The 17,216-nt window shown below is 33.3% G+C and overlaps 1 protein-coding gene across 1 annotated transcript; it reads left to right on the plus strand.

The window, feature by feature from the left end:
- Nucleotides 1-1,179: 1,179 nt before the first annotated feature.
- On the plus strand, nt 1,180-17,216 carry LOC111043697. Its single transcript, XM_039431042.1, has 5 exons — nt 1,180-1,340; nt 5,099-5,223; nt 7,910-8,092; nt 8,643-8,871; nt 13,331-17,216. The coding sequence occupies exons 1-5, from the start codon at nt 1,215-1,217 to the stop codon at nt 13,697-13,699; spliced, it is 1,032 nt and encodes a 343-aa protein (XP_039286976.1). The 5' UTR covers nt 1,180-1,214; the 3' UTR covers nt 13,700-17,216.

Here is a 17,216-nt window from a genome sequence, read left to right on the forward strand (position 1 = left end):
AGCTAATTCAAACAAATTTTAAAGTATGGGAGTGAACCAGACGGTTGAGTCTCGATCGCGGTTCAGCGCGATGACATCCAAATATTTCTATGTTTGCCAGCTGATTAGTAGCATCAAACGAAACTGAAATCTAAACCGTGACCTGCCCGTACCACAGTATACATACAGTATGGAAACTTGGCTAGTACCCTGGCACAAAAATCCGCCATCTTGTTAGGAAGTTCCGAATTGTAATAGTATTGATGGGAGATTCGGATCACTTTACTGATACGGACCAATTGATCTCGTTCACTGCCGCGAGCCGATCAAAAGACCAGGATTGGAACCTCCTAAGGTCACGTGACGTGTCTAGTATTTGTATCATGTAAAGGTGCGTACAGATATACGCGCCGCGAACATGAGCAATTCACTTTTAATCAGCTGACTATATCTGTATTTTTACAGAAACGGTATAATTTATTCACACTTCAAAAAACAAACACACCATCAATTACAAATAGATTATACTATGAATTCGATTTAGAATGTATACTGTTTGCTACAGTATTTATTAATGTACTATTCTACACTAACAGCATCTAGTTACTATTTTGGACTTTCTGAAGTAAACATGTTTTCTAAAAAAAAGAGAAATAAACAAAAAATGTTTTTTCCTGCTAAATTATTCTTCTCGTGAGATCAGCTGAGGAAATAACCCACACATGCACACGCTTACAAAATTTCCAGCTGTTTTCTCAAGGACGTATTTATCCTTTTAATGTCCTTCAGCGAGTTATCCCAGGGTTGAGACCTAGTGCAATCGAATTTCCATATCATGAACCTACTTTGTTCCAAATTTCGTGAGAATCGTTAGAGCCGTTTTCGAGATCCGGTCACATACAGATATAAATATAAACATAAAAACATATAAACAGAAATATTGCTCGTTTAATAGTATAGGATAGGATACTAACTAGTATTCTTGAGCTCGAAATTGCATGTTTGAAATTTCTCAGTTACCAGAGCACTGGTGATTTTAAATATTGGTGTAGCAATTGAAGTAGGTATTACATTTACAATTATTATTGTTTAATAAATTTGTGGTTGTACCAAATTTAATTGTGTTTTTATTATAACGGCTCTGAAGGATGTCGTTCTGGACGGAATTGTACATTGTCTTGTCTTTTTCGAACTAATATGTTTATTTGTGTGTGATTCAGGAATGCCAAAGCCTGATGGAAGAGAACAGAAGACTGCAGCATGTGGATAAGAGGCCTTCGCCCGCGCACTCACCGACTACATCCATTGACATATCCTACTTGCAGTCACAAGTCGACACACTGCAATGGCAGCTCAAACAGGTCAGCTATAACAATTAACATATGAGAAACTATGCTATTAAGAAAAGTGATAATTTGGTCGGAGTATAATAGTTGGATAATATAAATATAGTTGGAGTATGAACAGAACGGTCAGGTCAATCAATGTTTAGTTTCCAGTTTTCAGGTCGCGATCGACCCTACATGTGTAGGATTGAGTTAAGCTGCGTACAGACTTATGCGCCACGAACACGCGCATTATGTTTTTTTCAGCTGCTACTATGCTAATTATATCTTCTTGTACAGAAACAGTAAGATATAGGTACAATAAACATAGCATTAGGTATCAGCTGATGAAAAGTTAAATGCGCGTGTTCGTAGCGCATAAATGTGTGCACAGCTAATTCAAACAAATTTTAAAGTATGGGAGTGAACCAGACGGTTGAGTCTCGATCGCGGTTCAGCGCGATGACATCCAAATATTTCTATGTTTGCCAGCTGATTAGTAGCATCAAACGAAACTGAAATCTAAACCGTGACCTGCCCGTACCACAGAAAACATACAGTATGGAAACTTGGCTAGTACCCTGGCACAAAAATCCGCCATCTTGTTAGGAAGTTCCGAATTGTAATAGTATTGATGGGAGATTCGGATCACTTTACTGATACGGACCAATTGATCTCGTTCACTGCCGCGAGCCGATCAAAAGACAAGGATTGGAACCTCCTAAGGTCACGTGACGTGTCTAGTATTTGTATCATGTAAAGGTGCGTACAGATATACGCGCACCTTAAAAATCATGTTAGGCGGTTCATTGCTAGTTTCCATTCTGTATCTATTGTGTGCCCGTACTTTTCGAACCTTTAGAAAGGAGCAGGCTTAGCCCAAATCTGATTATCTTCTGAATTTTCATAGTAAGGTCGCTGTGAAAAGTTTATTGAACCCATGTAAATAACTTTGCTGGTTATCCATCTTGTTTTCACTATTATTATAACTGTTGTATTTTAATATAACTTTAAAGTGAAAAAAACACTCACATTCTTTGGTGTGGCGACGACCGTTTCGTGCTGGTATTGCACATTCTCAAGCCCGACAGAAACTAAAGTATTTAAGGTTATGAGGGTGAGTATTTGGTCAGAGTGCGGGTGGAGGGGAGTTTTGGCGGTTGATGGAGGTGGATTTAAATGAGTTTGTCGAACAGAAAAGTTGATTTGATCATTGAGAATATTGTTTGGCTGTTGTTTGGTGTATTTGTATATTTCAAACTGTTCCAGTACATCTAATTTTCTGTTTTTGTTGGAATAGTGGAGTATTTCAAGGTTATTGTCTATTTCAGGGTGTGTGTGGTCAGTGGAGATAATGTGTTCTGCAAAGGTGGAATGGGAGGAAGGGTGGGTAATGGCTCTTGTGTGCTCTTTGAATCTAATGTTGAAATTTCAAACTCCCCTCCACCCCCACTCTGACCAAATACTCACCCTCATAACTTTAAATACTTTAGTTTCTGTTTGGCTTGAGAATGTGCAAACCAGCACGAAACGGTCGTCGCCACACCAAAGAATGTGAGTGTTTTTTCACTTTAAAGCTTTAAAGTGATATTAAAATACAATAGTTAACATGTAAATTAATTTGATAAGCACTATACATTACACAAACTATATTTAATATCCAGTAAAACATCAAATAGGCTAGATTATAAGGATTATTACGTTACTATTGGGACTGTTCACACAGCGAAAGTTTAAACTCAATTGAATCAGCTGGTGGTTCAATCTCAAAATGAACCGTATTAGAGCAAACTTATTCAATCCAGTTTAAACTGAGAATTCGTTTAAACTGGCACTGTGCAAACGGCCCTTGAAGATTCAAATATCTCTTGTCTCATGTCATCATTCAAAGCATGAAAAATCATTGTACATTATATAAAAAAGTGTATTATCTTAAAAGAGCGATTCTAGAAAATAAGTAGCCTACTATTGATGGCTAGTACAAGATAGTATATAGTCAGAGATGTTGCTACGAAAAAATAACGAGAAACAACTTCCTTTTACTGAAGGCATTCATGGAATATAATAATTAAACTTTCACTTTCATTCTCTCCTTACTATTATTTTTCTCAAAATTTCAACTCAGTTTGACTGAATACTATCTCACAAATAAATTAAATTAAACTATGGAACGGAACACTATTCTCTTGACAAGCAAGAACTCTTGTTTTGCATGTATTCACCTCAGTCAGCATTGGTCGAATGGGAAGCTGTCATGTTAATTATAATCATGCTGACAGCTTGAAGTTTCAAGTGAACGTCAGTAGTAAGGATGCTCACATCGTTATGATGCTTTCTCACTCTTCTTTTTTACTGGCCTACTGAAATAGAATTGCATAATAATAAAGCAGTCATATTATAATATCTACTTCATTTTGCTATTGCATTATTTTAAATATTACATTATCAAAATATTATAGTAAAAATGAAGCAGTAAAATCTGGGAGAAGTTATTTTTTATTGATATTTTTGTTGCAACACTCTTATTAGAATGCTTCTAAAAAATGTGTTGGAGATCTAAATTCATGGTAGCTTATATATTTTGCACATTAGATAATGCAATATTTGTGAGAAATAAAATAAAGTATAAGTTTTTACGCAACATTGTATCATTTGAACAGTGCTTGCAGAAAATGCATTCTATTATTTGAACAGGGAGGAGGGGGCCATTGAAGAATTAGGTAAAAACTCTTATTGTAGACTATTATTGAATTTCTCTCTGCTCCTGAAACCACTCTCTATCATTTTCGTACTCCTGTATATCTTTCGCCTCCGCCTTCTCTCACTCCTTCTTTCTCAATCTCACTCATTCACTTTCCCATATTTTTTTCACTCTCAGAAACAACTACAACAAGAAATAACTACTCTAGAAATAACTACAACATCAATAATATTAATTGTGAACATGGTTAAAAGTGCAAATTCTCTAAATAATTGTCCAAACCTTACAGAATAAGGTTAATAAACTAACTTTATTGCATACTAAAGAACTTTAAAACGTGAATTGAGGAAAAGTCATTTTTGGCTCAGATTTTACAGAAATTTCTCTTCTCCTTGAACGGCTCCAAAGTTTCGTTCGGCCGAATTCGACCAAATTTGTGGTCTGGTCAAATGCGGTCAAGAGAATTGATCGGAGATCAGATGTGATCGCCGAGCCGACTGCGGCGAATTGAGCGTAACCAACAATCAAAATAGAGGACAAACTGAAAGTGAACCTGGAGGAAACTGCACATTATGCAGGTCTGTTCACTTTACACTGGCAGCGGTCTTTGTCAATGCTTCCCATTCAACCAATGCTGATAGTTTAAAGTGAATTTTACTATAGATCTGCTATTGTCGGCAGTCAGTCGACCATGCCGCCATTGTTGTGAGCAAATAAACAATAGTGATTCGCTATTGTGTACAGATCACTGGGTTATGATGTTTCTGTTGTAATAGTGGACGATTTGTTGACAATAGCGTCCATTAAAAGCCAGTGCATTCCTTGATGTTTCATGGATTTCATAGTATTGTATATGGTATATGCAGAGAGTATTCTATACTCTCTGATAATCTGAATGGAAATTGAAGTACTAGATGGACCATTATTCAAGTATTAAACAGAACACGACAGAATGTATTGATTTTATTTTATGACTAATTATTAGAATCATTGAATTTAGAATAAATGGATTTGACTAGTTTTGTCTGTACCCTAGTTTGATGGTTTGATATAAAATTGGATTGTATTCTAATCAAATTCGTTGAAATTTCAGGCGGAATCTAGCAGACAAATGTACCGTGCCGTTCTTGAGCAGGTGTCAAGGTTTTTGGAACGGGTTCATAAGAATTTGGATCAAGCGAATGGTGTGAAACCCTGCAACTCAAAAGCGAAGTCCAGGTGAGAAATTATCAATTTATTATGTGCAACTGAAAATAAAGGATGTCTGATTGAATTTCATCACATTTTAATAATATGGAATATTTTTATCACTAGAAAGCATTCTACAAACAATACGAAATATTATATTATACAATTGTAGAATAATAAATAAATAATAATCCTCATTTAGAAACTAGTCTGTATATGGATGGACTAGAGGAGGTTCTTGTAGAATGCGACTTCTCCTTGCATAAATGAATAACAACTTGAAGAAAATTATGTTTCATGAAGCATGAATACTATAATTCAGCGATGACTACTCACTAGAGTAGGCGATCAAAGGAGTTATGTGAACAACTTATTTGTTGATGAATTCTGTTTTTATAAGCAAAGTTTATGAGCAAATTTTAGTTTAATTTAATTCATAATCCGATTATTATTATTATACTTCAAGTGAATTTTACTATAGATCTGCTATTGTCGGCAGTCAGTCGACCATGCCGCCATTGTTGTGAGCAAATAAACAATAGTGATTCGCTATTGTGTACAGATCACTGGGTTATGATGTTTCTGTTGTAATAGTGGACGATTTGTTGACAATAGCGTCCATTAAAAGCCAGTGCATTCCTTGATGTTTCATGGATTTCATAGTATTGTATATGGTATATGCAGAGAGTATTCTATACTCTCTGATAATCTGAATGGAAATTGAAGTACTAGATGGACCATTATTCAAGTATTAAACAGAACACGACAGAATGTATTGATTTTATTTTATGACTAATTATTAGAATCATTGAATTTAGAATAAATGGATTTGACTAGTTTTGTCTGTACCCTAGTTTGATGGTTTGATATAAAATTGGATTGTATTCTAATCAAATTCGTTGAAATTTCAGGCGGAATCTAGCAGACAAATGTACCGTGCCGTTCTTGAGCAGGTGTCAAGGTTTTTGGAACGGGTTCATAAGAATTTGGATCAAGCGAATGGTGTGAAACCCTGCAACTCAAAAGCGAAGTCCAGGTGAGAAATTATCAATTTATTATGTGCAACTGAAAATAAAGGATGTCTGATTGAATTTCATCACATTTTAATAATTTATGGAATATTTTTATCACTAGAAAGCATTCTACAAACAATACGAAATATTATATTATACAATTGTAGAATAATAAATAAATAATAATCCTCATTTAGAAACTAGTCTGTATATGGATGGACTAGAGGAGGTTCTTGTAGAATGCGATTTCTCCTTCCATAAATGAATAACAACTTGAAGAAAATTATGTTTCATGAAGCATGAATACTATAATTAAGCGATGACTACTCACTAGAGTAGGCGATCAAAGGAGTTATGTGAACAACTTATTTGTTGATGAATTCTGTTTTTATAAGCAAAGTTTATGAGCAAATTTTAGTTTAATTTAATTCATAATCCGATTATTATTATTATACTTCAATTAAATTTTATTATAGTATTCTTATTATACTACCGTACACAAAACCAAAAATTCAGATATTGAACCTAGATTACATTACTTTATTCGATCAGTTTTCAAAATGTTTTTGCTCAGATTCTAAATCAATAGACATTTTCAATCATTTCCACAGTACAAATTTGCATTATGTGGTCGCTGGTATGCATGATATCAATACGTTACTCCTACTCTATCGTTTTATCACATTCATCTCTAATAGGATGCTAACGAGCTGGCAACGCCATAATGTTAGGTGTTAGTTCTAGGTTCAGCTATCAGTTGACTTAGTCCAGTCAATATAGACATAAAAAAGGGGGTGTGCTTGCAATATATATTGTAGTTCTGATTTCTTTCTATATTATTTGGATACGTGAGAGAAGTCCATAACAAATTTCCTTGTGCTAGACAGAGTGGCCCAAAAACCTCGTATTTTCGGTCCATTTTCCAGTTTTCAGCTATTTCCGTCAAATCCAGTAATCGGACAGAAAAATTTGCTCTCGCCTCTTTCTTAGATTAGAAAAATCTGTATGAAATAAGATCATTCGGTGCTCTCTATCTCTGATGAGTACTGAGTTATGATTTTTCAAAAATGAGTGAAATTTAAAGAAAAAAAATCAATTTTGATGAATTTTAGTTTTTGATCAACAATATCTTCCGATTTTTACCATTCAGATGTATAATTCAAAAATCCCTCTGGGCGTATTTTTGTGCTCTACAATCTTAGATCAGGTAGAGAACTCTATCTCACATAGATTTCAAGTACTCCTGATAACAATGCTCCTTGTATTTTGAAATACACTTCATTTTTATCTTCAACCGTCACAACCAACTTCATTGTCCTCAAATTCAGATTTCGCACAATTATATAAGTTCATGAGATTATGTTCCATGAGAATCACCCGTTAGATTCATTTCAGTATCTCCTAGAGGAGAGGCGCGCATAAGGACACCTCAGAGATCAAAATTTCACTCATAACTTTTACTTCATTTCACTTAAATTAACACTTATAACTTTTGCGATTTGTGTTGTCTTTTTATGATCTGAGCATTTTCTGTATTATATTTTACTATATATATATATTATATATATATATATATATATATATATATTATATATATATATATATATTATATATATATATATATATATATATATATATATATTATAGTTGATGAATCTATTTAAAGTTTGTATTATAATATGAATTTGTTTGTTTGTTTGCAGTCGGGTGCCGCGCTCACGCAGTGTTCACACAGTGGCCACCACCTCCTCCTCCACCTGCTCCTCCCGTCCTTCCTCACCCTCACCGTCGCCTTCCCCCTCCCCCTCGCCATCGTACGTGCACCGCGCTAGCAGCATGGCGCACATGCAGGAGTCGCACAGCTATGCTACACTCAGGGATCACTGGTAAATATATTGAACAAGTTTTGTAATGTGAGCAAGCACTCATATAAAGCATACCCGGTTTGAACATGCTAAAAAGTCTTGTCCGAGCTTAGTGAAGCCGGGTATTATTTTATTCAGGCCAACATTTATCGGCCAACACTCAGAATATTGTCCTTAAATTGATGAGAATCAACTGTTGGTGAGAATTAGCCAATCAGAGGACAATTCTGTGTGTCGGTCGACAATCATTAAGTGTGGAAACGGCCTTTGCATTGGGAAAACTTATTTTATTCAGAACGACACTCAGAATTGTCCTCCAATTGATTGAGAATCAGCTGATGGTGAGAATCAACCAATTCAGAGACAATTCAGAGTGTCGGCCGACAATCGGTAAATGTGAAAACGGCTATTTCATTTTTTTAAAACTTACATTTTCTGAGTACAGTACACTTTATAAAGTAGTACACCTTGATAAAATGATACACTCCACACGTTTCAAAATTGGTGAGTTATCAAATAAACTTATTTTATTTAGAGTACAGTGTGCAATTTTTGGGTGAATTTGTTGCAGGCGAGGCAGCAGTGGTCCCCGAAACTCAGTGACAGAAGAAGTGCCTATAGACAAGCTGGCTCAGGAGGCGTTCAGGATGTTGCGAACTGTGCAGTCACTGCTTGGCACGAGGGAGCCAGACCTCATCACCCACCGGCTCACACCCACCCCCACCCCTCAGCCCACCCCTGCCACCTCCATGGCTGACACACTCAACGACTCGGGCTCCGAGCGGCGTGATAGCACTTCTGTCAGTATACACTCAAATAAGCTTCAATTCAGCCATTCATAATATTTAATTTTTGAATTTATTACAGTGGAGCCCTGGTTAACCGAAATAAAGAGGGGAGAGTCATTTCTACAGCCGTTTCTATATATTTTTGAGAAAATTATTCAATTTACAACTCAACTGAAAGTTATTTTTGGTAATATTTAGTAAATTGAATAACTTTCTCAAAAATAGATATTTCCATTTTTTTTTATTCAATCAACAATACCATGAAGAATTCATCCTCTGAATCTCATGGATTTATCTCTTACCGAATTTGAAATGTTCTGTCCCAAAAATTTAAACTTTAGGCGCTCAAAAAGTAATGATCGGAAAAAAATGCTTTCCTGAGAAAACTTTTTCATTTTGATAGCTTGATGATATACAAATAGGAAAACTTTGAAAATTATCACCAGTAGAAAATTTATTTTTAGCCTTTGCACAGCCTTAAGTTTGTGCCTTGTGAGGTCCACGTTATAATGGCAGTGGAGAAGGATTGGAGAACAGCGTTGCCGATTCTCTGCCTTGTCACTGCATTCTATAGAGGCATATACGTTTGGGAAGTTAGGTTAAAAAATATTAAAATAGTTGGATAAGTTGGATAAAATATTAAATATTAAAATATAAAATAAGACTAGTTGGATAATGGACTTAAATTTTGACGAATCCGCATGCCCCCTCCATGGGCGGTTAATGGACGATTGATTAATAATAATAATAATAGAGGTTAACTGATGGTATTCCGATGTAATATTCATGTTTGGAATAATCAATTATATTTTTCAATTATAAAATAATAGATTTTCATAATCTAGATTGAATATTTTGTTAATCAATTATACTTTTCCACATTGTTAGAAAACGATCTAGCAACGTTGCAGAGCTAGAAAAAGATAAGTCGAATGATAGCAACACAAATGTTATTCATATACTGTCATTATAACGTGGACCTCACTTTATTTCATAATGGAGGATTACTGCTCAGGATTAATTCACGGATTCATTATCTTAAAGTTTGGAATTTATTTATTACCTAATTTATTATACCATACGGTATCTATTTAGTTTATGATGAAGGATTGCTGTTCCGTTTTTATCTTGAAATTTCAAAAATAACGGGTTTTCTAGGCAGTCATTAATTATTTTTATCATGCATTGTCGGATAATAGTTGTGAAACTAATGTGCGAGTATTCTCCCTGACAGACAAAATTGAATGCAGTGCCGAGTGTTAGATTGAATGTGTTTATATTGTATTCAACATCTTTCCCATAACTTCACTCACTAAATAATCGCTAACCATCAATGATCGAACACTTTTCTCAATTTTATGGGTCCAGAACAGATAGTATACTAATTTTTAATTTGTCAACTTACAAAAAACAAAAGCTTTAATAATTACAAATACAAGTTTTATCAATAATTAAACTCTAAAAAAATATATGTAAAACAATAATTGAGAATAATCCTAGAATCACGTAAAATATTTTATTTAGAATGTACTCGTACGGTATATATAAATTGATTATGTATTAATAATCTAAATACATTTCTGAGTGTTTTGGTGAGTTTGAACACAAACTTGGCATTGTTCCCTTCTCGAACTACTTGAGTATTTTTGATTCTTTTCTCACTAGAATTTGGTATATTATGACACAAACTAATTCTACCACATAAATTGATGTCTCAGTTTTTAATAATAGTACAGTATTATTTTCTGAATATCCCAATCTTCTGTTATCTGGAGCTAGAATTATTTTCAGCAATAAACGTTGATAAATTACTTTGCATGTGTTTCTATTCGAGATGAGTTTCATTTGCTGCTGTATTTCTGCTTTTAAGGTGAAGGCTTTAAGGAGTTTTATTGCAGGTTCTGTATTCTTCAATCAAGCTTATCTTCAACGATTTGCAAATGAAGTTACATTGAATGTCATTGAACTATTGAGCTTAGCGTTGATGAAACTTCAATAGAATAATGATGTTCATGTGGCGTATCCCAGTTGTGATGTCAGATATAAATCTTCAAAAAGATCTATCTATATAACATGTCAACATATAGTTTTCCATTTTAAAAAAACATTACTTCAAATTTACTATAGTAACTAGTGAAATATTTACTTCTCTTACTTCCCTTGTATTGCAATTAAATGAAGTTAATCATTTAAATCTTTTCTGACGACTCATATTATTTGTATAACGTTTTTTTCTTCAATCATTATAACGTTTTTTTTAATTGTATCAACTATAAATAAAAACAATTTCCTTTTTTTGAAACATTCTCAAGAATTCTTGTAAAATACCATCATACCTTACATATTTTTCTACATTCGATTATCTATCCCATTATAGGCTACCATGACTTATAACTGCTTCATAATTTTAAATATTCATAAAAATGTTATATTTCAATTTAAAGATTAATCTTGATCTATTAAAAAATATTATGTATAGTTTTCTGTCTAAATAATTGACTGTATTTCAATTAAACTTAAAAGTTGAAATAATTCTATTTACCATCTATTCTGTTTAGGTCGAATCCGATTCACAGAGTTCTTGTTCAACGAGCACTCATTAGGAATTAAATTTAGGGGCAAAAAAAATGAGCAAGTATCGAATTAAATACTTTTTTGAGTCTGCTTTATTATTAACAAAGCATTTTTGATTAATCAATGCATAGAACTCCTCTTACCATTGTTCATATCCACCCCTAGAATAGCATTTTGACATTTGTGTTTGTACAAGCATCATTCAGCATAGGTATTTATAATTTATATTATCATAACGCATTATTACATGTTTATTGCAACATGAGAATTATTATCATACCGAACGCTTTTAATAGTGTTTTATTAGTACGGTACTCATAAAAAGCTCACCAGAATTTTGTCTCACAAAATTTATTCTCATCTAGAATGTTATTTTTAGCTTTTTATTGTGATTTAGTTTTCAGTTAAGAAAAAGTATTACCTATTACCACTTGTCTAAATCTTCACTGTTTTTATTGAATATTTTCAAGTACCGTATCTGAAATTAGATTTGTTTTACTTGGAAGAATCAGTACCCAGGCTATTTACAATATAAAGTATATTTGAAGATTGTTTTTATAATGCAGTTTTTTTTTGTATTTTCTAACCTAGACACTTATAATGTAACCGTAGTTTGATAACCCTTTCTTTGCTTCTCTTCACATTTCATGGAAATACTACTACTGTATTGTTTGCCAGTGATTTTAAAAATACCGCAATTTCTCTCTTTTATAATAGCCTATTCACATTAGTCTAGTTTTATTTTTCATGTTCCACTTCTGTTTTCTAGAACCTCACCTTGCTTGGGTCTGTTGGTATATTATAAAAATGCTTGGAATCTGAATCTTTATCTAGCAATTCCTTATAAATATTATCGTACAATTATATTCTGGTTTGATGATTCTTTTTAGATGAGTGTATTATGTGAACATTTCTAACTACTAATATTTTTTTCTACTGTACTCAATTTTTCTTTTTACTGCTTCTTGATAATCTTGGTATCTACTATACTTTCTTGATAGCATTGATATTAATTTCTTCTTAAACTCTTCTTTATTAACTTGAGACTTAACTAATCTTGTTCTTGCAATAACTTACATATTCCTATAGGCTACATAAGACATTCCTATACCTACAATTTCTGTAATCTATTCTAGCAAGAAATTGATTAACCATTTTTGACTTGCACGACACTTTTCTATGGTACGGTACTGAGAGTCACAAGATTTTCTATGCATGTTTGAATGATTTTGCTCGTATTTATGCATGGGAAATGCTCATCAAACCTTCAGCAATATCAAACTTCTTGTCTATTTAGTTTTTCCTTTGAATCCACTACCTAAATCTGCTTCTTAAATCCACTATACTACCATAAACGTTGAATAAAATGTTTTCATTACTTTTAAAAGCTAAAAGCTTACAGAGCTAGGTATTGTATTATCAAATATATTATACTATATCTTCTTTTATCGTATTGAAAGTGTTAAATTAATTCTGAATTCCTCTGTTATTCGATCCATGATTTCATATTTTTTTCTTTTCTTCGAGAGTCTCTCATACCTATACTGAAATTCATTCGCATGAAAATTTCAGAATGATTCTTGACTCTTGTCTCAGTGTCTCCAGATTCTCATACACAAAAGCAAGATAAGCCTTTACAAGTAAATGAATGTTTTAAAGAAGCAAAATGGCTCCTACAACAAATGCTCCTATTCATTTCAGACTTTTAGCATTGTTTGAATGGGTAGCATCAATGTTACTTCTATGAAATGCTGACAGTTTAAAGTGAAGGCAGAGGCAATGATGTTGACCTATCTTTTCAAGTGACATTATATTTTAACATGGATCTCAATATATACTCAATTTTTGTATTGTTCAAAGGCAGAAAAAAGCTGAATTGTGATTTGTGTTTTGTTAGGTTGGTAGCTGCAGTTCGCTGCTGCAGAGCTCGTGCGGCGGACTGCGCAAATCAGTGGACTGCGCCTGCGCCGGCTCCACCAACTCGCTGGCCTCCTGCTCACGGGCGCCCGTCGTCAAGGGTGCCACCTCCACATGTTCGTCGAGCACGTCCTCGGCCTCACCACCGCTGCCTTTGCTCACCGAGGACGAGAGTGGCTTCTCGTCGATGAGCTCCTTCCACGAGGTCGGTCTGCCCAATGTGGGTCTGCCCTATCCGGAGGTGGGCTTGCCGCTCGTAGAGCCCCCGCACAACCACCGGCGCTGGAGTTCGACTCCTGTCGACACTCATTTCCACACCGGCGAGGCCATTCGTGTGTTGTGGGTCTAATTCACCAGTTCTCAAACCAAACAGATAATTGACTATAGCCCTGAAGCGGACTCTAAACAGTCAATATTATTATTTTACAATATAGTAGCCGCTTATAACATCAGGCCTCAGTGTCTTTAATGTGTTTATTCTATAGTCTGTGCAAACCTTAGTTCGCAGCATCAGTCTTATAGAGCACAGTGCTGCCACATTTCACACAATCAAGAGAGCCTGTCAAATAGTTTTGTGAGAGAGCGTAGCCCTTTTTTATAGAATCAACATGAAAACGGCAAACGTGTGCTCATATTGTTCCATCGAAATAGCATTGGCCATAAAACTTTGTGCTGCAACTAAGGTATGCATGAACTATAGTTGTGTAATCTTGTGTTATGAGTAGGTACTGATATTGTACAATAATATTGCACTTATATGGGCCGCTCAATGTTATTCCAATTTATGAGTAGGCTATTAGTTCAATACCTGTTGATACTAAATGTTGTAACAGGACGGTTCTAAATTGGCTTATAGACAGGGAACCAGTAGAGACGGAAAGTTACTGGCGGCCAGTGCTTGTCATTTTCCATCAATTTCCATTTAGACAGATATTTGGCTATTTGAAATTGATGGGAAATGAAGTAATAGAAAGCACTGACCGCCACTTACTAGCTGTTTCTACATTCACTATCTGTAGTATCGACAAGTCGCTTCAAGTTGCAGGGTTGAGATCTGTTGCATAAGTTTGCTCTTGCAATCAGAACAATAATTGACAAAATCGAGTTTCAAGAAATGTCGCAATCTGTAGCCAATTTAATTTCATTAAATTTTCTCAAGTTACAGCTTTTTCTAATAGCAAAAAACTAGCTAATGTCATACACTTGTACTGAATAGGACTATGGAATTAACGTTCAAAAAATAGTTATTCAATCCGTTGAAAAGTTTTCCAGCTCTGATGATTCAAATCAACTTTGAGATATTATTGAATTTTCATTTCAAACTGTGCTTTGAGCTTGTACAACTGTTAATCGTTTGAACCATTATGAAATGAACCTATGAATTAAACCCCATCTCTCACAAAGCTACCTTGGCAACAACTTACAAAAATATTCTGTTTTCATGAATGATTTGGAGTTTGGAGTAACAGTTTCTCACAGAAGATCTCTTGTGGCATTTTGTTCGCAAATACTGTTGAACAATTTGAGAAATGGTTTAATATTTTTCGTCTGGATCTAATAATGCCATCTTGACATAATGTGACAAAATATATAGCCTACTTTAAATCTGTGAAATAATTATTGAACTCGATAGATCTATGCAAAAATCTCAAGTATCCCTCTATATTTGCATGGATGACATTCTCTTGAGTAAATCGTATAAATTAATGCAAGTCCCACCGTTCTACCGATTACAGATGTTATAGCCCGTTCCAAAGTAACATTTGTGTCTATTCAGAAACAGCACAGTACATTTATTTATTTATATATTTTGTTTCTTCTAAACCTCCAGGATGTGTACTTGATGTTGAGAATCGTTGACTATGTTTATCTAATACTTGAATATGTTATTAATTATTGATATAACAACATATTATTCATGTGAAAAATCTTATTCAATTGAGTAATTACACAAAGTATAAAGTTAAATTGAATGGAGAGAAGAAAATGGTTTATAGTTGATATTATAATGAAACATTTATGAACTGGATCTCAATTCTTGAATGAAATAGATATTATAGAATTGTGATGAAATATTCGTATTTCTTGTAAGGTATTTTACTGAAAATGTTTAATAATGTAAGGGCTGTATAATAAGTGGTTCATTGAAAGGGTAATTCAGTTTGAGTGGATAAACAGTAAAGGCTACCGTACAGAAAAATCTGGCTTTATAATTTCTAAGACAAAACAAATTGTATTCATTGAGCTGTTAAGATACATTGTTCCAAGACAAATGTATAAACTATAATCGACAGTTATTGTCCAGATATGGTATGAATTTCAAATAAAAGATGATTCTGTTAGACATCTTTCTATAATTCAAATCGATGTGAACGTCGTATTACCATGAAGTAATCTAAATAATGCGGCCTATCTTTAGAAGGCATTAAGCTAACAAATTTATATTAGCTTAAAAATTAACTGAATTTAATAATGTACCTATTTACAGATCGAGCTCGCGCTTGCATTAAATATAAAAAATCATATTCACCCTTTACTGACATGATTTATAGGCCTTCTCCATCTTAATTGTGTTAATTAAATTAATGTACTATGCATGTTATATTGTGTTACTTGTTTTACTCTCAAGTTGTTCTTTATGTTCTTCAACGTATATGCTGTAAATGTAATATTCACTTACATCTTCATGTATTCTTCATTGTGATCGAAATTGCCCCTGGTTAAACCTGTAGTCTGTTGAAGTGGATCTTCAAACTTTTGCATGTTAAATGTTGTGATAAAAATAGAATTTATTTAACGTTACACCTCTCGACTAAGAAAAGGGTAAACTCATCAAACAACTTTATGGTGACGTTTGGCATCAAAAACTAACTTTTGTGAAAAACCATTGTATTATACTGATGGTGGTTTATTTGAATTATGTTTATTAAATTGAGATTGGTTATCAGATTTAAAAAAAGAATGTGTTGGTAAATTTTAGGATTTAAAATGTCTCCGGAATGTTCTCTCTCCAACTTCAAATATTATATTAGTATTTTTATTAAGTAATGTTCTGTGAAAGCAGATCAATATATTATGGAGAGAATATATAGTTGATTTAAGAAAATATTGAAGAATAGTTCATCAAATCTATTGTTTCTCAAAACTGATATAAATATTCAAAATATTAATTGACCACCTTTTGAAAATGTTATAAAAATCGAGAAATTGTATAACAAAACAAATGTTTGTGTTCTCTTTGATGTGATATTTTGTCTTGAAATATTTGTATAATTTATATTGAGCATGCTGTGTGTGTTTTAAAAATTCACGGTTATTTTTCACAGTTTATATTTCCTCTTGAATCGATGACATTTTGTGTTCTGAAAAAATGATTATGAAATGAGTTTACTCTTCCTATCCCATTAATGTAATAAAAATGTTACTTAACTTCATATCATAATTCTCATATTTATAAAAATTCTTAATTTATCTACTCAACATTATTATGTATTTTCATTCCCATACACTATATTCTAAATTGAAAGTATACAATATCATATACTTTCAAACTATTTATGTACTGAATTTCATTACAAGTGGAGTCAAAATGATCCTCCAGACTTTTGTATTTACCATTTTTGTGGCCTAATCTAAGAAAATTATTTGAAAGCATTCTTTTTCAACTTATTCCAAAAATCGGAATATGAAAATCATTGTTGATTAGATAATCAATTTATTAACCAACTATTTTATTCTGTGCTTTGTATAGGTATTGGAAATGATGATAAATATTCAATATTGTAAGAATATTGATCAATATTTTATCTGATTTTCCTGAAAATACGAGTAATTCTGATCAATAATATTATTCATGAATGTTTAAA

The sequence above is a fragment of the Nilaparvata lugens genome, chromosome 6 (genome assembly GCF_014356525.2).
Source record: "Nilaparvata lugens isolate BPH chromosome 6, ASM1435652v1, whole genome shotgun sequence".
NCBI lineage: Eukaryota > Metazoa > Arthropoda > Insecta > Hemiptera > Delphacidae > Nilaparvata > Nilaparvata lugens.

Coding starts and splice junctions, on each gene's coding strand:
- LOC111043697 (XM_039431042.1), top strand. CDS start 1,215: ATGGAAGAGAACAGAAGACTGCAGCATGTGGATAAGAGGCCTTCGCCC. Junction 1,341..5,098: donor TGCAATGGCAGCTCAAACAG/GTCAGCTATAAC, acceptor TTGAAATTTCAG/GCGGAATCTAGCAGACAAAT. Junction 5,224..7,909: donor AACTCAAAAGCGAAGTCCAG/GTGAGAAATTAT, acceptor GTTTGTTTGCAG/TCGGGTGCCGCGCTCACGCA.